Source organism: Lacerta agilis, chromosome 3 (genome assembly GCF_009819535.1).
Source record: "Lacerta agilis isolate rLacAgi1 chromosome 3, rLacAgi1.pri, whole genome shotgun sequence".
In the NCBI taxonomy this organism is placed as follows: domain Eukaryota; kingdom Metazoa; phylum Chordata; class Lepidosauria; order Squamata; family Lacertidae; genus Lacerta; species Lacerta agilis.
In genome coordinates, this window is record NC_046314.1 from 36,227,693 (window position 1) to 36,245,819 (window position 18,127).

Genomic DNA, 18,127 nt, shown 5'->3' on the forward strand with positions numbered 1-18,127 from the left:
GGCAGACAGACAGGAGAGAGAACTGAGACTCAAGGTTGTCTGGGAACCATGGTGACAGGTGTGAAAGTCTTGCTGCTTAGTCCCAAATGCACATTGTTCATGGATGGAGCAAAATACTCAGCAGATGTTTTGCTACACTTTTTATGACTTCCTATATTCTAGGACTTATCCTTAGGACTAAAAACAGATTTAGATAAATCGATTTACCCATACACAGTAATATACAGATATGAATTAAAGAAATTCAGGTTGCTTATGTGTGCCATAGGGGGTTTCTCTAAAGGTGCATCCAGAGTAGTAGTTTCCGTATAATCTGTGACTGATATGAGGGAAAATTCAATGCTGTCATCCTGCTTCTGAAACAGTTAATAATCCAACAGAAGTGTCTGATAGCAGAAGAGAAGGGGAAACAATATTCTCCAATCATTCTTTCCCCTAGAAGTCCCCTGTGCCACTTTCTAGGATGTTCCCAAGCCTCTGTAACAGATTTTCAGGACTGCTTGGGTTTCAGAAGGAAGGTAGTCTCAGAAAACCATTCTGAACAACAAAAAAGAGGACACATTTGCCAACTTTTACTTTTAACTATGGATTGCTATGATGACTCTACCAATGAAAGAGATGCCATGTCCTTGAACAAGAGGGCATGTGTCTACTCAGAGTAGACACTTTTCCCACTCATTTGGGAAGAGGGATATTGAGTTTTCTTAAACAAACATAAACTTTGGGGCAGAAGTCTAAAAGAAGTTGCAAGTCTCAAAATGGTACTGAAACAAAAAACGTGGAGAACTTTAAAAAGATAGTAAATTGCCCAGAATATTTTAGTAGATACATTTATTTGGGGTCAATTTGTTATTCTTGTAAGACATCATCTCTTTTTCATCTTTTCTCCTCCCTCTGGGCAGAAGCCACACAGTGTCCTCCACTTGACCATCGCTCAAACATTTTGCCTTCCTTATTTGAACTTTTCTTCCACCTTTAGCCCATTACAGATTAATGCAAATTCACCCTTCTGAGTTTTGCCTGCTAATTTACACTAGCAGTAACTAAAACATGACTATTTCACCATCCCATAGCCCAACTACCTCATTATTCCATCTCTAATTTGACTCACACATACACTCACTTAAAAAAAAAAATCCAACAGCATTTATGAGGATATGTATGAGCAGAATAGGGCAAATATAATGCTTATTTTAAAAATAAACCCTCAAATCTTGACATACGTATGGGAAATATATCTGTAAAGGATAAAATTGTACTGAAATGTGGCCTGACTGTGCCTAAGTTCAAAATAGCATTTATAATACGGCTCTAGTAAAGTATATGCATTCTTGCCCTCTGAGTCTCAGGATGATTCAGAGTCACATAAGCAATTTGTCATTCCCAACAGGGACCTTTCAAACATATTATTCCACATTGTCCTCTGTGTAGGACTGGCTCAGTTTGTTGACATGAGGCTTTAAAAATTATATTTACCCTAGAAGGAATGTCACAGCACCTATCTCTGCTAGTCCAAACGGCATTACATACAATGTCGAAGCTTTGGATCTCTAGCTGTAAGGCAAAAACACAAATGTTTCAAAAACATAGTCATGCAGGGCAATATTATGCAAGAATCATTTTTGCCATTCAGCCAAGGCAGTAAAAATGCTATTCAGCAATATCCCATTGATGGCTACAGCATAGGGCAACACTGAATAAATGGTCACTTAATTGCTTAGTTTGGATCACAGACATTTTTTACTAAGCACACATAAGATTTTTTTAATGCAATAAATGTCTTGCAGCTTTATATATTAGTACATAAAAATAGCAGTGGGAGAAAGTTGTTCAAATAATAGAAATATTTTCCCAGCCAAAGACTATGTGACTTTCATGACTGAGTCATGCTACTGTTGACTCATATGTTGAGGCTACTAGATCAGAAGGCCAACTTCTATTCTACGACAAATGTCATGGGAATATCTTCATTAAGCACACTGATGCATTGTGGGCTGTTTTGATGGAGGCCAGCAAACTCTAACTTGTTCATTTACATTTATATTTTGGTCGGAGAATCCTCCAGCCAACTTCTCAGAGCTACAGCTTTTGGTTCATATGGTAATTTTGACTGAAACTTATAATTTACATTGTAACAAGGAGCAACCAAGTTCATCCATCTTGGACTGAACCTTTATCCTAAATCCATATAAAAGGAACTGACTTCATGGCATAAAATTGGTCCAGAGCTAGGCAGATGAGTAGTTTTTGTGATACGTGATAGTGTCTTGTGTGTAATCCAAAGAGCATTATTTGGTGAAGTAGGGTATCACTATGAAAACTCATGCCACAATATATTTGTTTTTAAGATGCCACTTGAGTCTTGATTATCATTAAGTATACCCTAAACATTGTAAGTAAATAGGTACCACTCCGGTGGGAAGGTAAACGGCATTTCTGTGCGCTGCTCTGGTTCGCCAGAAGCGGCTTAGTCATGCTGGCCACATGACCTGGAAGCTGAATGCCGGCTCCCTCAGCCTATAGAGCGAGATGAGCGCCGCAACCCCAGAGTTGTACGTGACTGGACCTAACGGTCAGGGGTCCCTTTACCTTTAAACATTGTAAGTAGACTCTTAATAAAGATTTCAAAATATATTTTGCATGTGCTTGGAACTGATATAAAGTAAAGCTTGTTACTTACTGTTGCTGTTTTCCTGTCACCTTTCTGTAGTTTACCCAGTATTTCATAGCCATCAGTTGTGATATTTCCACCCTCTTTAATTGGTTTTTCCATTATTTCAAAGCAGTCAATGTAAATCTTAGCATTTGTGGGAGTTACAACAATATGAACCTGTGGAAAAATTATTAGAAACATAACTAAATGCATGTATGTTTTTAATACACCTTAGATTTGCTGTTTAAAGTTGTTAACTGTCTTGAAGGTATAGGGGCACTGATCTATGCATGGGTCCTCCACATGCAAGGGCTTCTTTACTAAGAAAGGCAACAGCTCCATATACAAAGTTTTTCTTGGGACTTAAAAGTGGGTGTCCAAGTAAGTTGGTGAGCATTGGTCCAGGCACTAAGGTCTGGATCAAGGTATGTAGTTATTTATACAAATGGTTGAGGTGGCTAAGACCAACTGTGACCATATGAGTAAAACATTCTCGTAAAATATAGATAAAAGAAGTGAGGGTGGGTTTGTTTTGTTTTTCTTGTCCCATAAGTTTATTTTTCCATTTTTCCTTTCCAAACAACAGTGGTTGCATTTGAACAAAATGGGCTCACACACTCCCCCCCTCCTCTAGCATGACCACAAGGAGATCAAAAGCTTCCACTTCTGTTCTGAGATTAACCACAGTTTAGTGTGTTGTCCAGACCCCAGACTGTAGTTAAATTTAACTATGGCTAATAAAAATAAGACTAGTTCATCAACTACTGCACCATGGTTTGAAGTCAGCATGTTTCCACTAACTATAGTTAATAATAATCAGTTGTCTAGATTTTGGCAACATGACAAAACTACAGTTAATCCAAAGTGGATGGGAAGGCTTCCAGATTCCTTCTCACAGCAAAGGTGCAGAAGCTGGGAGAGCACACAGGCATGGACAAAAGCTAAGCTCATTATTGTAATGTTAAATATTTTTGTGGTCCTTAAAATATGGTTTAGCGTTATTTCTGCAGCTGTCCAGTGTCTTGGATTTAGCTACAGCCAGTAGAAGTTCAAATGCACAAGAGTTCCAAACATCTCTCCCATTCATAGAAACTGGATGCAATAGATGGGATGGGGTGGAGAGGATAAGGTTCCTCATTTTTACAAGACTACACTGAGAACTTGAAACATTAGATTTACTTATTCGTAATTTTTTTTGGGGGGCCCACCACATACTAGGATTTCACAAAAGGTATACCAAGAGTTCCATTTTGCATCTCTCTTATCCAATGTAAATAATTTTAAAAAAATACTGTACTATACATCTTCATAGCTTTGTAACAGTTACAGTCTCCATACTGTTTGTTTTGTACACTTTGGAACGAAAGAATATCTAGCAGAGGTCTTGCTTGGATAAAAGGGATATGCTTCTGTTGGAATACATATATAACAAAATATCATGGGACAGGGCCAAAAGCTGAGTAATACATTTGGACCACAAATCCATGAGAAATGGAAATCCATTCCAGCGCTCTTCAGCTTTCAAACAGAAGTTTATTAAAGTTCCCTCCTCAATTGCTTGAAACCTCATCAAGGGTTTCCTGCCATTTTACCACTTCAAGATCTGGATCTGTATTTCAGTGCCCTTTTTGATAGTTTATTTGTAATTATAATGTCATTTCTATAGCTGCATTAAGTTATGTTTAGCAAGAAGAAAAACTGTATATCATAGATGTTTATATTTATGATTTCTTAAACATTATTGACAATTTCAAATAAAAAGTGAAACATCTGTTTATCCAGAATTAAATCCCATTACTTTAAATATTTGTTATTATATTATGTGGCACTAAATTGCTGCAAAAATGTGTGTAGTTGCATCTAAATAGCTATCCATGATGTTATATCTATATAGATCTGTCTATGTTTGTAGTCTGTTTATATAAAATATTTAATGCCTGCCCTTTATCAATGAAAGTGAGTATACTTTTTTCTGCTGGAAAGCTAAGGCAAAGGCTGAGGGCCAGCCTACATATTAGAGGCTAATTTCTTCTTCCATATTTTTTTAAGCAGCTGTGAGAAACTGAGGACTGGCTGAAGGGAGGAGCTACATAACCATTCCTGCCTCTGCTGTTCTGTGCAAAGTAACCCCAACCCAATACTTTTCTCCTGGGAAGGGAATAGATATGAGGACCTTATATCTCTTCCCCTGTGGTTGAGACAGTAGCTGTAGGGGGCAATTTTCAGCATGTAAAGAGCAGAAAGCAAAAGCATTAGGAGCTCTTCCCTTCTGTCAGCCATCTGCTCCCGGTTCCAGCTTCCTGTGTCAGCTTTCTTTCTTTCTTTAAAAAAAAAGTGCTGCAAGGGAGAGTAGGCTAATAGAACTTCCATCACATGTAGTTTGGTTCATAATGGCGAGGCAAGGAATTAAAACCATATGGTTCTATAAGAGTTCTTTGATACTGTTTTAATTACTGTATTACTAAGCCAACACTTTCCCAAAGAGTCTTGCTGGATTCATCCACTATCACTACAGCAATGCTACTCAACATCCAAAGCAAATTTTCCACAAGTAGCCAATATTACGTTAGCTATTTTTCATCGAGTGAATGTATAACACGTTAAATGAACACCACAAAAATGTTTCATATTTTGGAAGGGTTCAATCCAATTTTCAAAAGTTTGGCATATTCTTAATATTGGATATTTTTTAACATCAAAATTACCATACAAAATCTGTTGCAATTTTTTTTTCTCTTTTGCTGCAGCTGGGGAGGCCACTTATTTCATGTGCACACACACAAACAAATTCATTGCATAATTATCCAAACTCATGTGCTGAGTTGTGTTGCACATAATAAGCAGATGACAGAAAATATGGGGTGCTGGATGTTGTGAAGCACCCTAAGATCTATGGGTATAAACTTTGTTATGCAAATTTTAATCATCATCATTATCTATGCAGGAAGTGCAATTGTAGACCAGCTCTGAAGGTTCCTTCTCTTTAGCTTTGAAACATTCTTTCTAAGGAATTACCCAATCTCCTACTGATAACAAACAATACAATGCCATTGAGAAATCATAGCAGGCCCATATTATAGTATTTACCACCTTTTAGCTGTGATTCTGACCTCAGTTACTTGCAATCAAGCCCCATTGAACTGGACATATTCAACATGTAAATATTCAATCTACATTAACAGTATGAGCTCAAGAATATTTGCTTGAATTGACTTATAGATTATTATATCTATCTATATCTACTAACTAGCAAGTATGGTTTTTGTTCTCAAGTAAAACACTTTTGTTCATAACAATTTGCACACAATTGTCAGCATTTACCTTGTGGAAACTTCCATAAAAGAGTTTCTTAACTTCATCACCTTCAAATGTTACTGTCTGAACCTCTCCTCTTGTGTCCTTGTTAAAGAATGATAATACTTTGCTGGATGCTGTGGGAGAAAAAACATTTTATTGATTATATGCATGGTTAATTAGTTACAGTTTTATAACAATCCATGCCTCCAGTAACATATGCAGTCTAATTTGATTAAACTTGTCACAAGCAGCAAATAATGTATTACTTGGGCCAAATCATGAATGTTTATTATCCATTTGTCTCAGGTTTACTAATAAAAAATGAACAGAAACAATACCAGATTCATGGTCATTTCACATTGTAAAGTACATTATTTGATGTCTGGGGGCCCAAATAAATATCAACCTATAATAAAACTTTAAATGGATAGGACACAATAAAGCTCACTGGCATAGAATGCAAGCCAATTACTGGAGCACTTTGGGTAAGTACTCATTGAGATAAGCCAAACACTGTGTTAAAACACCTGGTGCCAATGCTTACTGCAGGTGGCTGAGAGATGAATGGCTTCTTGCAGTTCCCAACTTGCCAGGTTCCCTCCCTCAAAACTCACACACCACATAGAAGTAGCATGATTTATGGCAGTTTAACTCTGAAGGAAGATTATTCCAGTATAAAGATGAAAGCAAAACTTCCTGGTATTTGCTTATTCTTTTAACATGCCACCAGAATATGATGAACTAGAGAAACATCTGGCTTAGTTGACTGCTCACAAATGCTGACCAACAAACAATATATCTACTGCTGGAACTCTGTCTGGCCTTTGATTATGCCGATATAGGAGCATTGAATTAACATCCTTCTAGTTGGAGTACTTTGGTGAGCAGTATGTTCATTGCTAGAGTTTGCAAAGTATAATTTCAGATCATAAAAATGGCAAGATCTTTCTCAAAGTTAGTGGTTGAGCCATTCCTAAGAACTTCTATTTTTAAACCTCAGATTAAAGTATTTCCTGGACGATTTCATCCAAATAGAAGATTTCACAATCAGCTGCAGTTTTGCAAACACAGGGTCCAGGCAAATATTATGCAAATTGCACATAATTGTGCAAATTAGTTTCAGTCTACCTCAAAATTTTCTTCCCTGTTGATCTCTGGTACTGAACAAATATTGGATTACAACAAAAAATATTTCAATAATGTTCTGAGTTTGACAGATTGGGGAAGAAAGGATGGGAATTTAGCCATAAAGTTCCATTTAGAGATTCTATTCATACTATAAGCAGGGGAAATCATTCTTACGATCAAGAACAACTCCAACTTGTGGTTTGTAATCTCTGTCTGTTATCTGCCAAATTGCGAACGGCTCAGTGGGGGTGTCCGGGAGAAGGCGGAATAACAGTATGATAGTGTAAGCCTTTGGTAATCCATCTGGATGAATCTCCCTATTAAAGAAAGCATAGGTTACTGCTCAATGAAAATGCATGAAAAAGGCTAAAGAACTCCATAATGTTTCATCTGAAACACAGAAAACACTGTAGAAAAATGTCAACACACTGACATTTGCCTTACAAATTTCATAACAAAGTTGTGGTTCACTCAAGATCCAGAACACACAGACCTTTGCTCAGCAGCTGATTACTCGCTCCACTCAAACCTCACAAAGAATGATGTAGTGAAGAAGATTCAAAAAGAAATTCTGAGAGGGCTACTTTGCATTTAAGACTTAAAGAAGCTCTCAGTAGAAATGGAGGAAAGGCTTATTTAAACTTCCCGATATTCTTCAGTTTGCCTATTTGACTGCTTTTCATTCCCACTGGAATGAAAAGCATTATGAATCTGAACTGTTTGGGGAGGGTACATACCTTAATTTGATTCTTAATCATTCACTAGAACTATATTAAATTCTAATTTTTTGATAACCAAATGAGATAGCTATCCAGACCATAGACTGAGCCTATAAGGCAAGTGTGGGGAACTTTTGGCTCTTCAGATGTTGCTAAACTACAACTCCCATCAGCCCCAGCCCAGTTTCCCCATGCCTGCTGTAAGGGGTAAGAGGCAATGGTGACAGAAACTGCAATGTAATCTTCAGGGTCATTAAGCAACAGGACCCTCAGTATTTGACTGGAGAGGAGAAAGAGTAGCAGCAGAAATATTGTTGGGGAACTAGCTAGGAATAAGAGGCCAATAATGACTTTTGGGAGGCAATTCAAAAAGGAGAGCAACTCAGGGGGGGAATTAGATGTAAATAAAGCTATGAGTTCCTCTCACTTAGTACAATTTGCTGTGACTAATGTAGATTCAGAAGTTATTCATTAGAGATCCCTAATGCTAGGGTTCATACCTGAGACCTTCAAAATTATGTACTCCCCTCAAAAACTGTGGCTTTGTCTTGGCTATTTACAGAGCACTGGCATGTTTCTGTATGGCTTAGGAGCTTCAAACTATGCAACTGTTTTATTCTAATAAGCCTTCAGAATTCCTCTCCTATTGGCAAATGAGCTGGTGAGTCTGGGTGAAGAATATCTAGCAGCTAGCAATATACTGTATGGAACAACTACCATCATGCATCTATAGCTAAAATTTCCCCTACCACTAACCACTAATAGCCGAGTTTGAAACTGAATAATTGCAACAGATTTCAATTGCCATGTCAATAAAAGCCTGTATAGGGAATGAAGAAACAAAGCAGGCCTGGAAATACTAAACATTTTAAGCAGTAAGAAAAGTGGTACATTGTTTAAGAAAGTTGTTGCAGTTCCTTTTGAGCACATTTCTTAATGTTGCAGACTAAGCAAAATATATCCTCCTTTCATTCCAGAAAGTTATGTGTTCCATGTAACCACACACAGCCAACTTTCCCCAGTTAAAAAAAGAAAAGAAGAAAGGTAGCACAGCTTACATTGTGGGTTGGCTAACAAAGGCATTTTTATTAAGCCTGTATGCCACATAACTGGGGTAGGATCCTGACTGCAAGGAAACGCCTGGTACTGAAGCAAAATACTTCTCTGTTAAGTTGTAAGCTTCCAGCATCCTGAAGCCTGTATCACAAAGGAGAACATGTTTTTCATCATTATTATTGTTTTCCAAGAGAAAGACTTGTGGAATTTAGAAAATGTGAAGACACTTTACTAGGCTGGGATACTGGTATATAAATTCTTACCAGGAGAAGTGTACCCATCCAAGTACATGAGAGGGCAAGCTGAAACAGAAAAAGAAACACGTCAAATGAAATAATAAATGAGCCAGCAGCATTGTTGTTGGAAGGTGCACAGGGTTACTGCAAAATCTCCTCCTTTGGAAGTTTTCAGAGTGAGACTAGACAAGCTTATATATAACAGATGCTTTGCCTGGGATTCTAAGAGTTTCAGCATGCACCTAATAAGCTGTTGTATGTACATGGGGCTTTCTGTTGATATTCCCTTTCCAGTGCAGCCCATCTCACTGCATCAGAGGACAATCTGGACAGCCCTCTTCATTAAGAGCAGATTTCTGCAGAGGAGGCATGAGGGAATGTGCTAGAAAGGGTGGTACTGAAAAGAATGCATACAGGGGGTTGTATCTAATTGTGTCCCTCCACTCATGGAAGGCTCTTTGATCACTAGAATCCAATAGGTAAATTTATTCTAAAAAAAATTAGAGAGAAGTGGCATTTGACTTACTTGAGGTAGCTGTCTCACAAATAAAGGTGATGAGGTTATCCTCAATTTTTTCAAAAGCATCAAAGTCATCAACTATAAAGACATGGCGTTCACTGGGTTTGCTGGCAATCTTGGCCAGTTCGTGGTAATCAACATCAGCCACACCAACAACAAAGACACTGAAACCTGCAAATGTAGTATTGATTGAGTTAGTAAGCAATCTGTTATGTGGGGATGGCATAACAGATCTCAAGGGAGACATGTAAAGTGTGTACGTTTATTGTTTCCTTTTTTTAGAAAGGAAAACATCATATCCTGGAGAGGTGACTAAATCTGTGGTGCATGGGCATCAGAAAGGCAGGTAGATATTTCAATAAATAAATAAATAAATAAATAAATAAATAAATAAATAAATGTTCATATAAAAAGCTTACTGTACATGTACAACAGAGTTTACCCAGGATGAAATCCAACACTACTTGAACAGATTTCCACTTGTTCTACATGGCTTCCCCTTCCTCCCAAATCTTCTTCAAAGGATCCCCTGATGTGCAAGTGGAAATCTGCCCTCCTTGCACTGGATTCAGTCCACTGCAAAGTGATACTGGATAAAGTGGTTTACAGATATCAGACTCTTAAATGTTCACTGATTATTTGAACTGTGTATATTACAGCATTCCTAACAATACAGAATCTGACAAAGTTAGCGGAATTATGGTTGTATGAAGTTATGGCACGTAAAAGCAACTTACCAGAATGTTGTATGACAGCTGCAGCTTTCCTCACTTCATCCTGTGATCGGCCATCAGTTACAACAACAAGTACCTTGGGAACTCCTTTCCTCATACCACTTTCCCATGTCAAGACCTTATCTTTGATAAATGTAAGTGCTTTGCCTGCAGATGGTGAAACAAAATTCATTGTGGGGATCAAACAAAAATGATAATCTTAGTAGCACACACATTAACATTGGAATGAAATTAAAAGGTTGTATCTAACCAAGTTATACTCAAAGCTGACCGACAGAAATTAATGTGCCTAAGTTAGTCATGTCCATTATTTTCAGTGGCTGAACTCTGGACTCAGCTATACAGCTGCAAATAAAATGTTTTAAGTGTGTTGTAAAGTGCATGGTGAGCTATGGCAAATTCAATATATTTTTCCCAAAAAATTTTTTAAAGCACTTTCACCTTTTTTTCCTATGTGTCTAGATTCCATCTCTGAGTAGGACTGACATTTTATACAACCCCAGTTCTGTGAAGCATAGAGACCATGTTTGTTTTTTTAAAAACTGAACTCAAATCCTCCCACAGGTACCTGTTTTTGTGTTCCCTCCTCTATACCGAATATTCTGAATTGCTCCTAGTGCTTGTGCTTTATCATCATATGTATTCAAATGGAACTCAGACTTTGGATCATCACTGTATTGCACCAAAGAAACCTGAAACAGAAAATTAAATCTGGCATTATTGGGATGAATGCTCCAACAATGCAATTTTGTTCAATACCACGGGGGGGGGGGGGTTTACAGGAGATGTTAATGAAGGATTTGGCACATATAAGAATGAGCTAGTCCATGATTTGGAAGATGTGGGTGTGGTAGCGAGTTAAACAGTCTGCATCACATACAGGCTTACCTGCTTATTGGCAGTTACTACATGCATGTGGTGAAAGGGTTTTTCAAATAGCCAAGCTGTCATTTGCAAGGTACGGTTTTTACAATCTAACAAGCATTTCACCATACTACAAAGTAAAGGAAGCAGACACACACCACATTGCTGAAAATCAGGCCACCCAAACTTTGAATGTCTTGCAAGTGGGAAAAACCATAAGAGCCAACCCACCAAGGACAGGGTGGCAATTTGTCCAAGGTAGAAGGGCGTAAAGGGCAAAATGTAGCAAAATATTGTAGACCTATGCTACTCTTTTAAAGAATATTCAGTCCTATGAGGGTCAGAGTCAGTTTTGCCTCAAGCTAGCCAGTTTTGCCATTTGTTGAGGGTGGGGAAAGTGAAGGTCTAGTGAATTGACTAATGCAAGGATAACAAATGTGGTACCCTGCAGATACTGAGGACTGCAACTCCCATCATCTCAGACTACTGGCAATGGTGACTGGGGCTTATGGCCATTAGGGAAGCATAGGTGTCTCCCTCTTACTGTATCTTCTTCCCCGGAATCAGCAAAATGCCCATCAGTGAGCTGGAGAACACCTACGATCCACTCTTTCATGGTTATGGAAAGGGGATGATGCAATCCATAGTGCAAGCGTGAAGACAGAATCTGGAAGCATGGGCTATAGACTGAATCACTTTTCTAGCTTTGGCTGAAATTGAAATCTAGCAGCTTCTTTTAAGAATCTTTAGAGTATTGGTTTCTCTTGTTTATTACTAGACAGGAAGATTAGACAAACCTGAATTCCAGCAGGGTTAATTAGGTCAAAGGCTCCAACTGTATTAAAAATGAATTTCAGAACTTTATGGAAATTGTCGTCTCCAATACTCCAGGAAGCATCAGTCAAGAAGACTATATCTGCTTTGGCACCCTTGCATACTGAAAAGTTAATTGGATTCAGTTAAGTCATTTGACACATACAGAATAATTAAGGACACTGAGATGATAATTTGAAGAATAGCATGTATCAAGCTTTTCAATATAACATATAGAATACATCTAAAAAAAACCATTTTCCCCATTGGAATTTATGAAAAATACATTCAAAGGCTCAAATGCACCAAACATGTTTGTAGAACTCAGACTAAGAACACAAACATGAATGCTTTGGAAACATGAAAGACAAGGGAATATATGGGAAGAGTCAAATACAGTTTTAAGCAGAACTTACTTCTCTGTTCATGAGTGCCCTAAATTATAGTAACATCAGAGCCTTTAGTCAACAGTACTCTCAAAGCCCTGCTTTCATAGACATGGCAGAAAGAAGATAAATACTTTTACAAGCACCTACCATCTCGAGCAGGTGGGATTGTTGGAGGAGGAGGGGGAGTTGGTGGCCGAGTTGGTGGTTCTGTTGGCTTGATTACTAAAACAAAAATATTGAATTAAAATATTTTACATATTCAATATTCTTAACTTTTTGAGTTGCAATTAGTAATATCCACTGCAGAGAAATACAATTGATAGAAGTTCATTTGGCTGCAACTTAACTGACATGTCCATCTTTAAGAAAATAAACTTCTATTGTTCTTCGTATGCACGCAGAGAGATAAGAGAGCTGGTGTTTTAAATCATTTGTAATTCACCTTTTGTACCTAAAGAACTCTAATCATCCCCCCTGGGACTGCTAAATCCTGGCAGGAGGTCAAGAAGTGCCAAGCACCTGGCTGGCAACAATATATGGTTGGTGAAAGATTTTGAGACATTGTGACTAAAAGGCAGCAAGAGAAGGTTAGAATCCAAAAGTTTTAGGATCCCACCCCCATGGAAAAGATATCTGTTGCCCAATTCATGCATGAAATCTCACAAATAGGAAACAAAGGAAAACTAGGTGCTGCCTGATAGCTCAGTCAATAGAACATTAGACTCTTAATTTCAGGGTCTTGGGTTCAAGCCCCAAGTTGGGCAAAAGATTTCTACAGGGGGACTAGATCAGTGTTTTTCAACCACTGTTCCGCGGCACACTAGTGTGCCGCGAGATGTTGCCTGGTGTGCCGTGGGAAATTACTTTATATATAGTCAATATAGGCACAGAGTTATATTTTTTAACATTTTCTAATGGTGGTGTGCCTCGTGATTTTTTTCATGAAACAAGTGTGCCTTTGCCCAAAAAAGGTTGAAAAACACTGGACTAGATGACCCTCGGGGTCCCTCCCAACTACAATTCTAGGATTCCATGATTCCTTAAAAATACTACAATGTTTTTACAAGCTCAAGAATGATACTATCTCCAAGCACAATTACTTTGACCACATTCATCCAGCATACTTTAAATCTACATTACCACCACTACCACTCTTATTGTTATCTGCCACCTACATGTTCGTTCTCTTGTAGACACCGGAGGCCCCTCGAGGTTTGGAGTCTGAACAAACACTGTAGCATCATACTCTGTGTCTGGTGAAAGGCCAGTGAAACAGTGACTGGTTTCTGTTCCACGCACTGTAATTTCTTGCCCTCTGGATCCTGAAAATAAGTAAAATAATGACTTTAAAATGCTCAGAACATAGAAGCTTATGAATGTTTTCTGAATGGCTGAAAGCGGAAAACTAAAGTACATATAGCAAAGAAGGGAATGGTTGCTTCAATGGAATGTTCTGCTTAGCTTCCAGAACTTTTGGAAGAAAGTTTGGAGCATCTGGATTGCAGGCGAGTACATAACAGTGCCAGGATATGAAAAGGGAAAGGTGTGGGACAACTGATCTCCATAACAACAGAGAAGGATGCTTAGCAGGCAACATGCTTCGAGATTTAAGTTCAGTCCTGCCTTTGATCTGCCCTAGTGTTTCTTAATGTCCACATGTACCACATTTGTGAAAAATAAAAGGAATGGGGATTTTTTTTTAAAAAAACTTCTTGTTTTGTAGTAGAGACACAGTGGAAGTAGCTGTGCTATAAAATTATATATTCATATCCTGCAACAAACAGGAGGGGCATATGTAATAATAGGAAAGAGATATTATCCATACTACTCAGCTACTAAACTCAATATTATTTAAATGAAGGACAACTATGGAACAGCCTGAGGCAGAATATGTTGAAAGGAGGGGAACAAGAGGAGCATAACACTTCCTATAAGCAATCAAACACTGGTACTATTTTATGGAAAGCTAAAGGTATTTGCTCCAAGTGTTCCTGCTGCCTCCAGCCTTTCAATGATCAAGATCTCTAATGAGATCATCATTTAACAACCCATTTGTTAAAGTTATCCATCTTTAGAGGAACCTAGGAATGCAAGAAATGACAGTAGGGATCTGTGAGAGGCACAGTGACGGGAGAATCCTTGCTCTTCAAGGTTTAGGTGGAAATGTGTTACAGCCTTCACATTAATTGCATGCAAAACCCAATAAATATATATTTACCATCAGCTGGATTTAGCTTCAGTCTGTAAGAAGTAGCTGCCCGATGAGCTGTCCATTTGATGCAGAAAGTGTCCCATCCCACATTATAACTTGTTAGGTCAGTGACATTTAAGTACACTGCAAAGCATGAAAGAAAAATTTCCATGAACAACAAGATGAAAGCTAAAAGCAAATTATGAACCTATGACAAATGTATCTGCATCCCTAACATAAAGCACAAGATAGCAGAATGGTGTTAGGTCCCCACACAGTAGCCAAGAACTGCACATTTCCTGAACAATGCCATGTTTCTCTGAAAGCCCAGCGTAATCCTCCAACACTACCTGTCCCATGGGGTAGGCAAGCTCTAACCGATGGAACCTTCCATCTGAGGTTATTTTTCTCACATCTACTAGCCCAGAAAAGGTTCCTCTGTATTAATATACAGTGAAACCAAAAGCATGAAAAGTAGTCTTACATGTAGTGCCTTGATCGACCAGAGGTGCACTGAGTCCAGAATCATACTGAGCATAAACATTTACATCATAGGAAGTACTAGGAGACAGGTTGTGCAATGTATATGAAGTCACATCTCCAACAAACACCTCCATGGGCTCATTGGTACCTTAAAAGAAAAAAATGAATTTTCATTTGCCTTAATGAGAGCAGATCTCCAAGAGCTCAGAGAGATGACTCATTTTCACATTCATATCAGTCACATTCTCATAGTGTATAAAATGAACCAATATTAAATAATGTCAAGTATACTTGAATATCTTAAGCTCAGCCTTACCAACAGGTTTGTAGACAATTTTGTACCCAAGAACAGGAGATGGTGAAGGATCCCAGGCAACTCTGAACCGTGTGTACCATTCATCTGAAATGCGTATATTCTGAGGTGAAAGCAACCCAACTGAAAGACAAAAATTGAGTATAAAGTTAGAATGCAGAATGGTAGCATAAAATGTTATTTCTATGCCTGTATGACATCTAGCAGACTGGGTTCCTGGCAGATGAATGGATTGGACAGTGATAGTGATTAGATAACCCGAGGTGTTCACAAAGATCCAGGTTATGGCTGTAATTCTGCCATGTCTCTGTGTTGGGACATTCAATCTTTCCCTATGTAGACACATAGCATTTTATGTTGCATGTGCAAATATTTGAGGAACACTGAGATAGGATTTCAAATGAAGGTCCATTTGGCAAATATCAACCATGGCAACAACTACCACTACTTCTGGGGGGCGGGACAGTTAAGGACCATTTGACCTCAGTTGTTTGCATATTATTTAACAGCACATCGGATGTACCTGTTTTTCCATTTCCTGTCAACTGTCCACCATCTCCATCTTCATAAACTGCCACAACGGTAATTTTGTAGGGTGTATCTGACTGCAAAGGCTGTAGCAATACATTATTTCTTCTGCCAGGCACTGTTGTCTGGAACATAATGGGAATCAAGTAAATGTTGTTGAACTGTAAATTGCTCAAAGCTGTAGTAGTACAACTTGGAGTTCTACTCCACAATGAATAAGCAGCTATGCTTTTATTCATAGGTTCCACAAAGCCCATGAGCAAGGTTCCACTCACACAAAACACTGCTGCTGAGGGAAGGGGTACATGGCATTCTTTTATCCCCCATATCTCTTGAAGCTCCTTGTACAGTAGGTGGCACAGGGGGAAATGGAGAACATCATTTCTGTCATCCCCAGCCTTCACTAGCAGAAGGATCTGATCCTATCATGAATGAAGGGCAGTTCTGGATCCAAACCAATGCATGAGCAGGGGGGATAGAAAACATTTTCACTGTAATATTTATATAGGGGTGTGTGTGTGTGTGAGAGAGAGAGAGAAAGAGAGAGAGAGAGAGAGATTAGAAAAGAAAAGAAATAGAAATGAAAATAAAGTAAAAAGAACACAATAGGAATGGATGAGGAGCACATGGATTTATAATAAACATTTTTTAAAATAATAATTTCTGCCCCATCAAAATTAGGCTGCCTAGGGTAATAGATGGGACATTAATTTATGATATTTATATTTTAAAATGCCATTGTAATGTGGATAAAGTGATGTTTGTTACCAATGGGATTTTTTTTTTAAGAGCAGCATCTGGCAACACTCAAGCATATTGCCAAACATGTCTGGCACACGTCCAGGAAACCAAAGCCTTTCTTTTAAGAATAGCCCAACATCCATTTATATGAACAAACTGCATGTGGGGGAAGGTACTACTATTGTACATGCACATTTGGAGAAAGAATGGCAAAATAGCAACTAGCAGAGAGTGGCAGCAGACCAGAAAACCCTTTTGGATGGTGCAGTGAGCCTCCAATGTATGTAACAACTACAGTTTCTTTTGGCATGTGAAAATAACAGGACTGTGTAGAAAAATCAGGATACAGCCTGCAACCAGGGGCTGATGCAGGAAGAGAATGCAGAAGTACAGTAGAACCAACTAGTTATGTCCTGTACACATGTGACTAAGCCCTGCTTAGTTCCATACTCAGATCACTTTCCTAGATCTGCACCTTTGTTAGAAAAACAGCAGGTGTGGGAGGAAAATGCATGTTTTAAGGACTGGGGAGTTGTGACAGTAAACTATTCACCAGTTTGGAAGTATTCAAATACTATCCACCAGTATTCAAAGTGGAAGGGGGGATTGAATTCACAAACTCTGTTCCTTCATCCCTTCCAACTAGATAATCACACTACCATGGCTGTACTGTACTGTCTTGACTGGCAGCAGGGAAGGGTAGCAGACAAGCAGCTGATGGGACTATCTGTGGATCAAGTCTAGTAACTGCATTTTGTAAATTGTTTCCTTCAAAATATATCTAAGACAATGGTTTGAAGAATAAGTGACAACTCTTGTCCTTAGCTGTTTGTCTGAATGGAAACAGAATGACAGAGAATGTGAGGACCATATCTCTGCTTCTGGTGAGAAACTGGTGGTCTGGAATAACTCCATCCAATTCAGTAGAACTGAATTACACAAGCATTTGATCTAAAATGTGTAAGACAGAGACAGCCTTGGAAGAAAGTAGGGCTGTATACATACTCCCATTAGTTCTGCATTCTCTGTACTCCCAACAGTAGTTTGGGAAGCACTGTACACATGATAGCCAAAGTCCATATATATCCTAGATCTATCCTGTTGCTTCTTATGAAATACTGAGTTTTGACACACTCCAAATCAGCTTTGATCAGAACTGAGAACAAGACCCAACCTAGCTACAATTTAAGACAGTAATGTGTACACAGCCCAGATGAGAAAAGATGAGAATTGCGGAGGGTGAAGGGTGGGAACCATCATAAGTAATATTTAAATCTGATGCTTAAAATGTCCTCTGGGTAGTTCATATTTATTTCTTCATGTTTCTGGGAAGTTTTGTTATTAATTTCCCCCCCCCCCCCAGTGAGTGAAATTCCCATAGTGAAATGGAGAGCACCATTTCTTTATTGCATGAACACCATTTTCAGTACAATGTGCTTTCCGTATAATGCTAAGTTGTAGC

At 38.4% G+C, this 18,127-nt stretch overlaps 1 protein-coding gene across 1 annotated transcript in view; it reads right to left on the bottom strand.

The window, feature by feature from the left end:
• The window catches only part of COL12A1 (collagen type XII alpha 1 chain), a 105,145-nt gene that overhangs the window by 19,426 nt on the left and 67,592 nt on the right, over positions 1–18,127 (bottom strand). Inside the window, 16 exon segments of the mRNA XM_033143254.1 lie at positions 1,477–1,554; positions 2,681–2,830; positions 5,975–6,084; positions 7,253–7,395; positions 8,856–8,994; positions 9,117–9,155; positions 9,616–9,780; positions 10,347–10,490; positions 10,912–11,035; positions 12,005–12,144; positions 12,557–12,631; positions 13,585–13,731; positions 14,628–14,744; positions 15,085–15,231; positions 15,400–15,519; positions 15,920–16,049. Coding sequence (XP_032999145.1) covers positions 1,477–1,554; positions 2,681–2,830; positions 5,975–6,084; positions 7,253–7,395; positions 8,856–8,994; positions 9,117–9,155; positions 9,616–9,780; positions 10,347–10,490; positions 10,912–11,035; positions 12,005–12,144; positions 12,557–12,631; positions 13,585–13,731; positions 14,628–14,744; positions 15,085–15,231; positions 15,400–15,519; positions 15,920–16,049 — 1,968 coding nt within the window.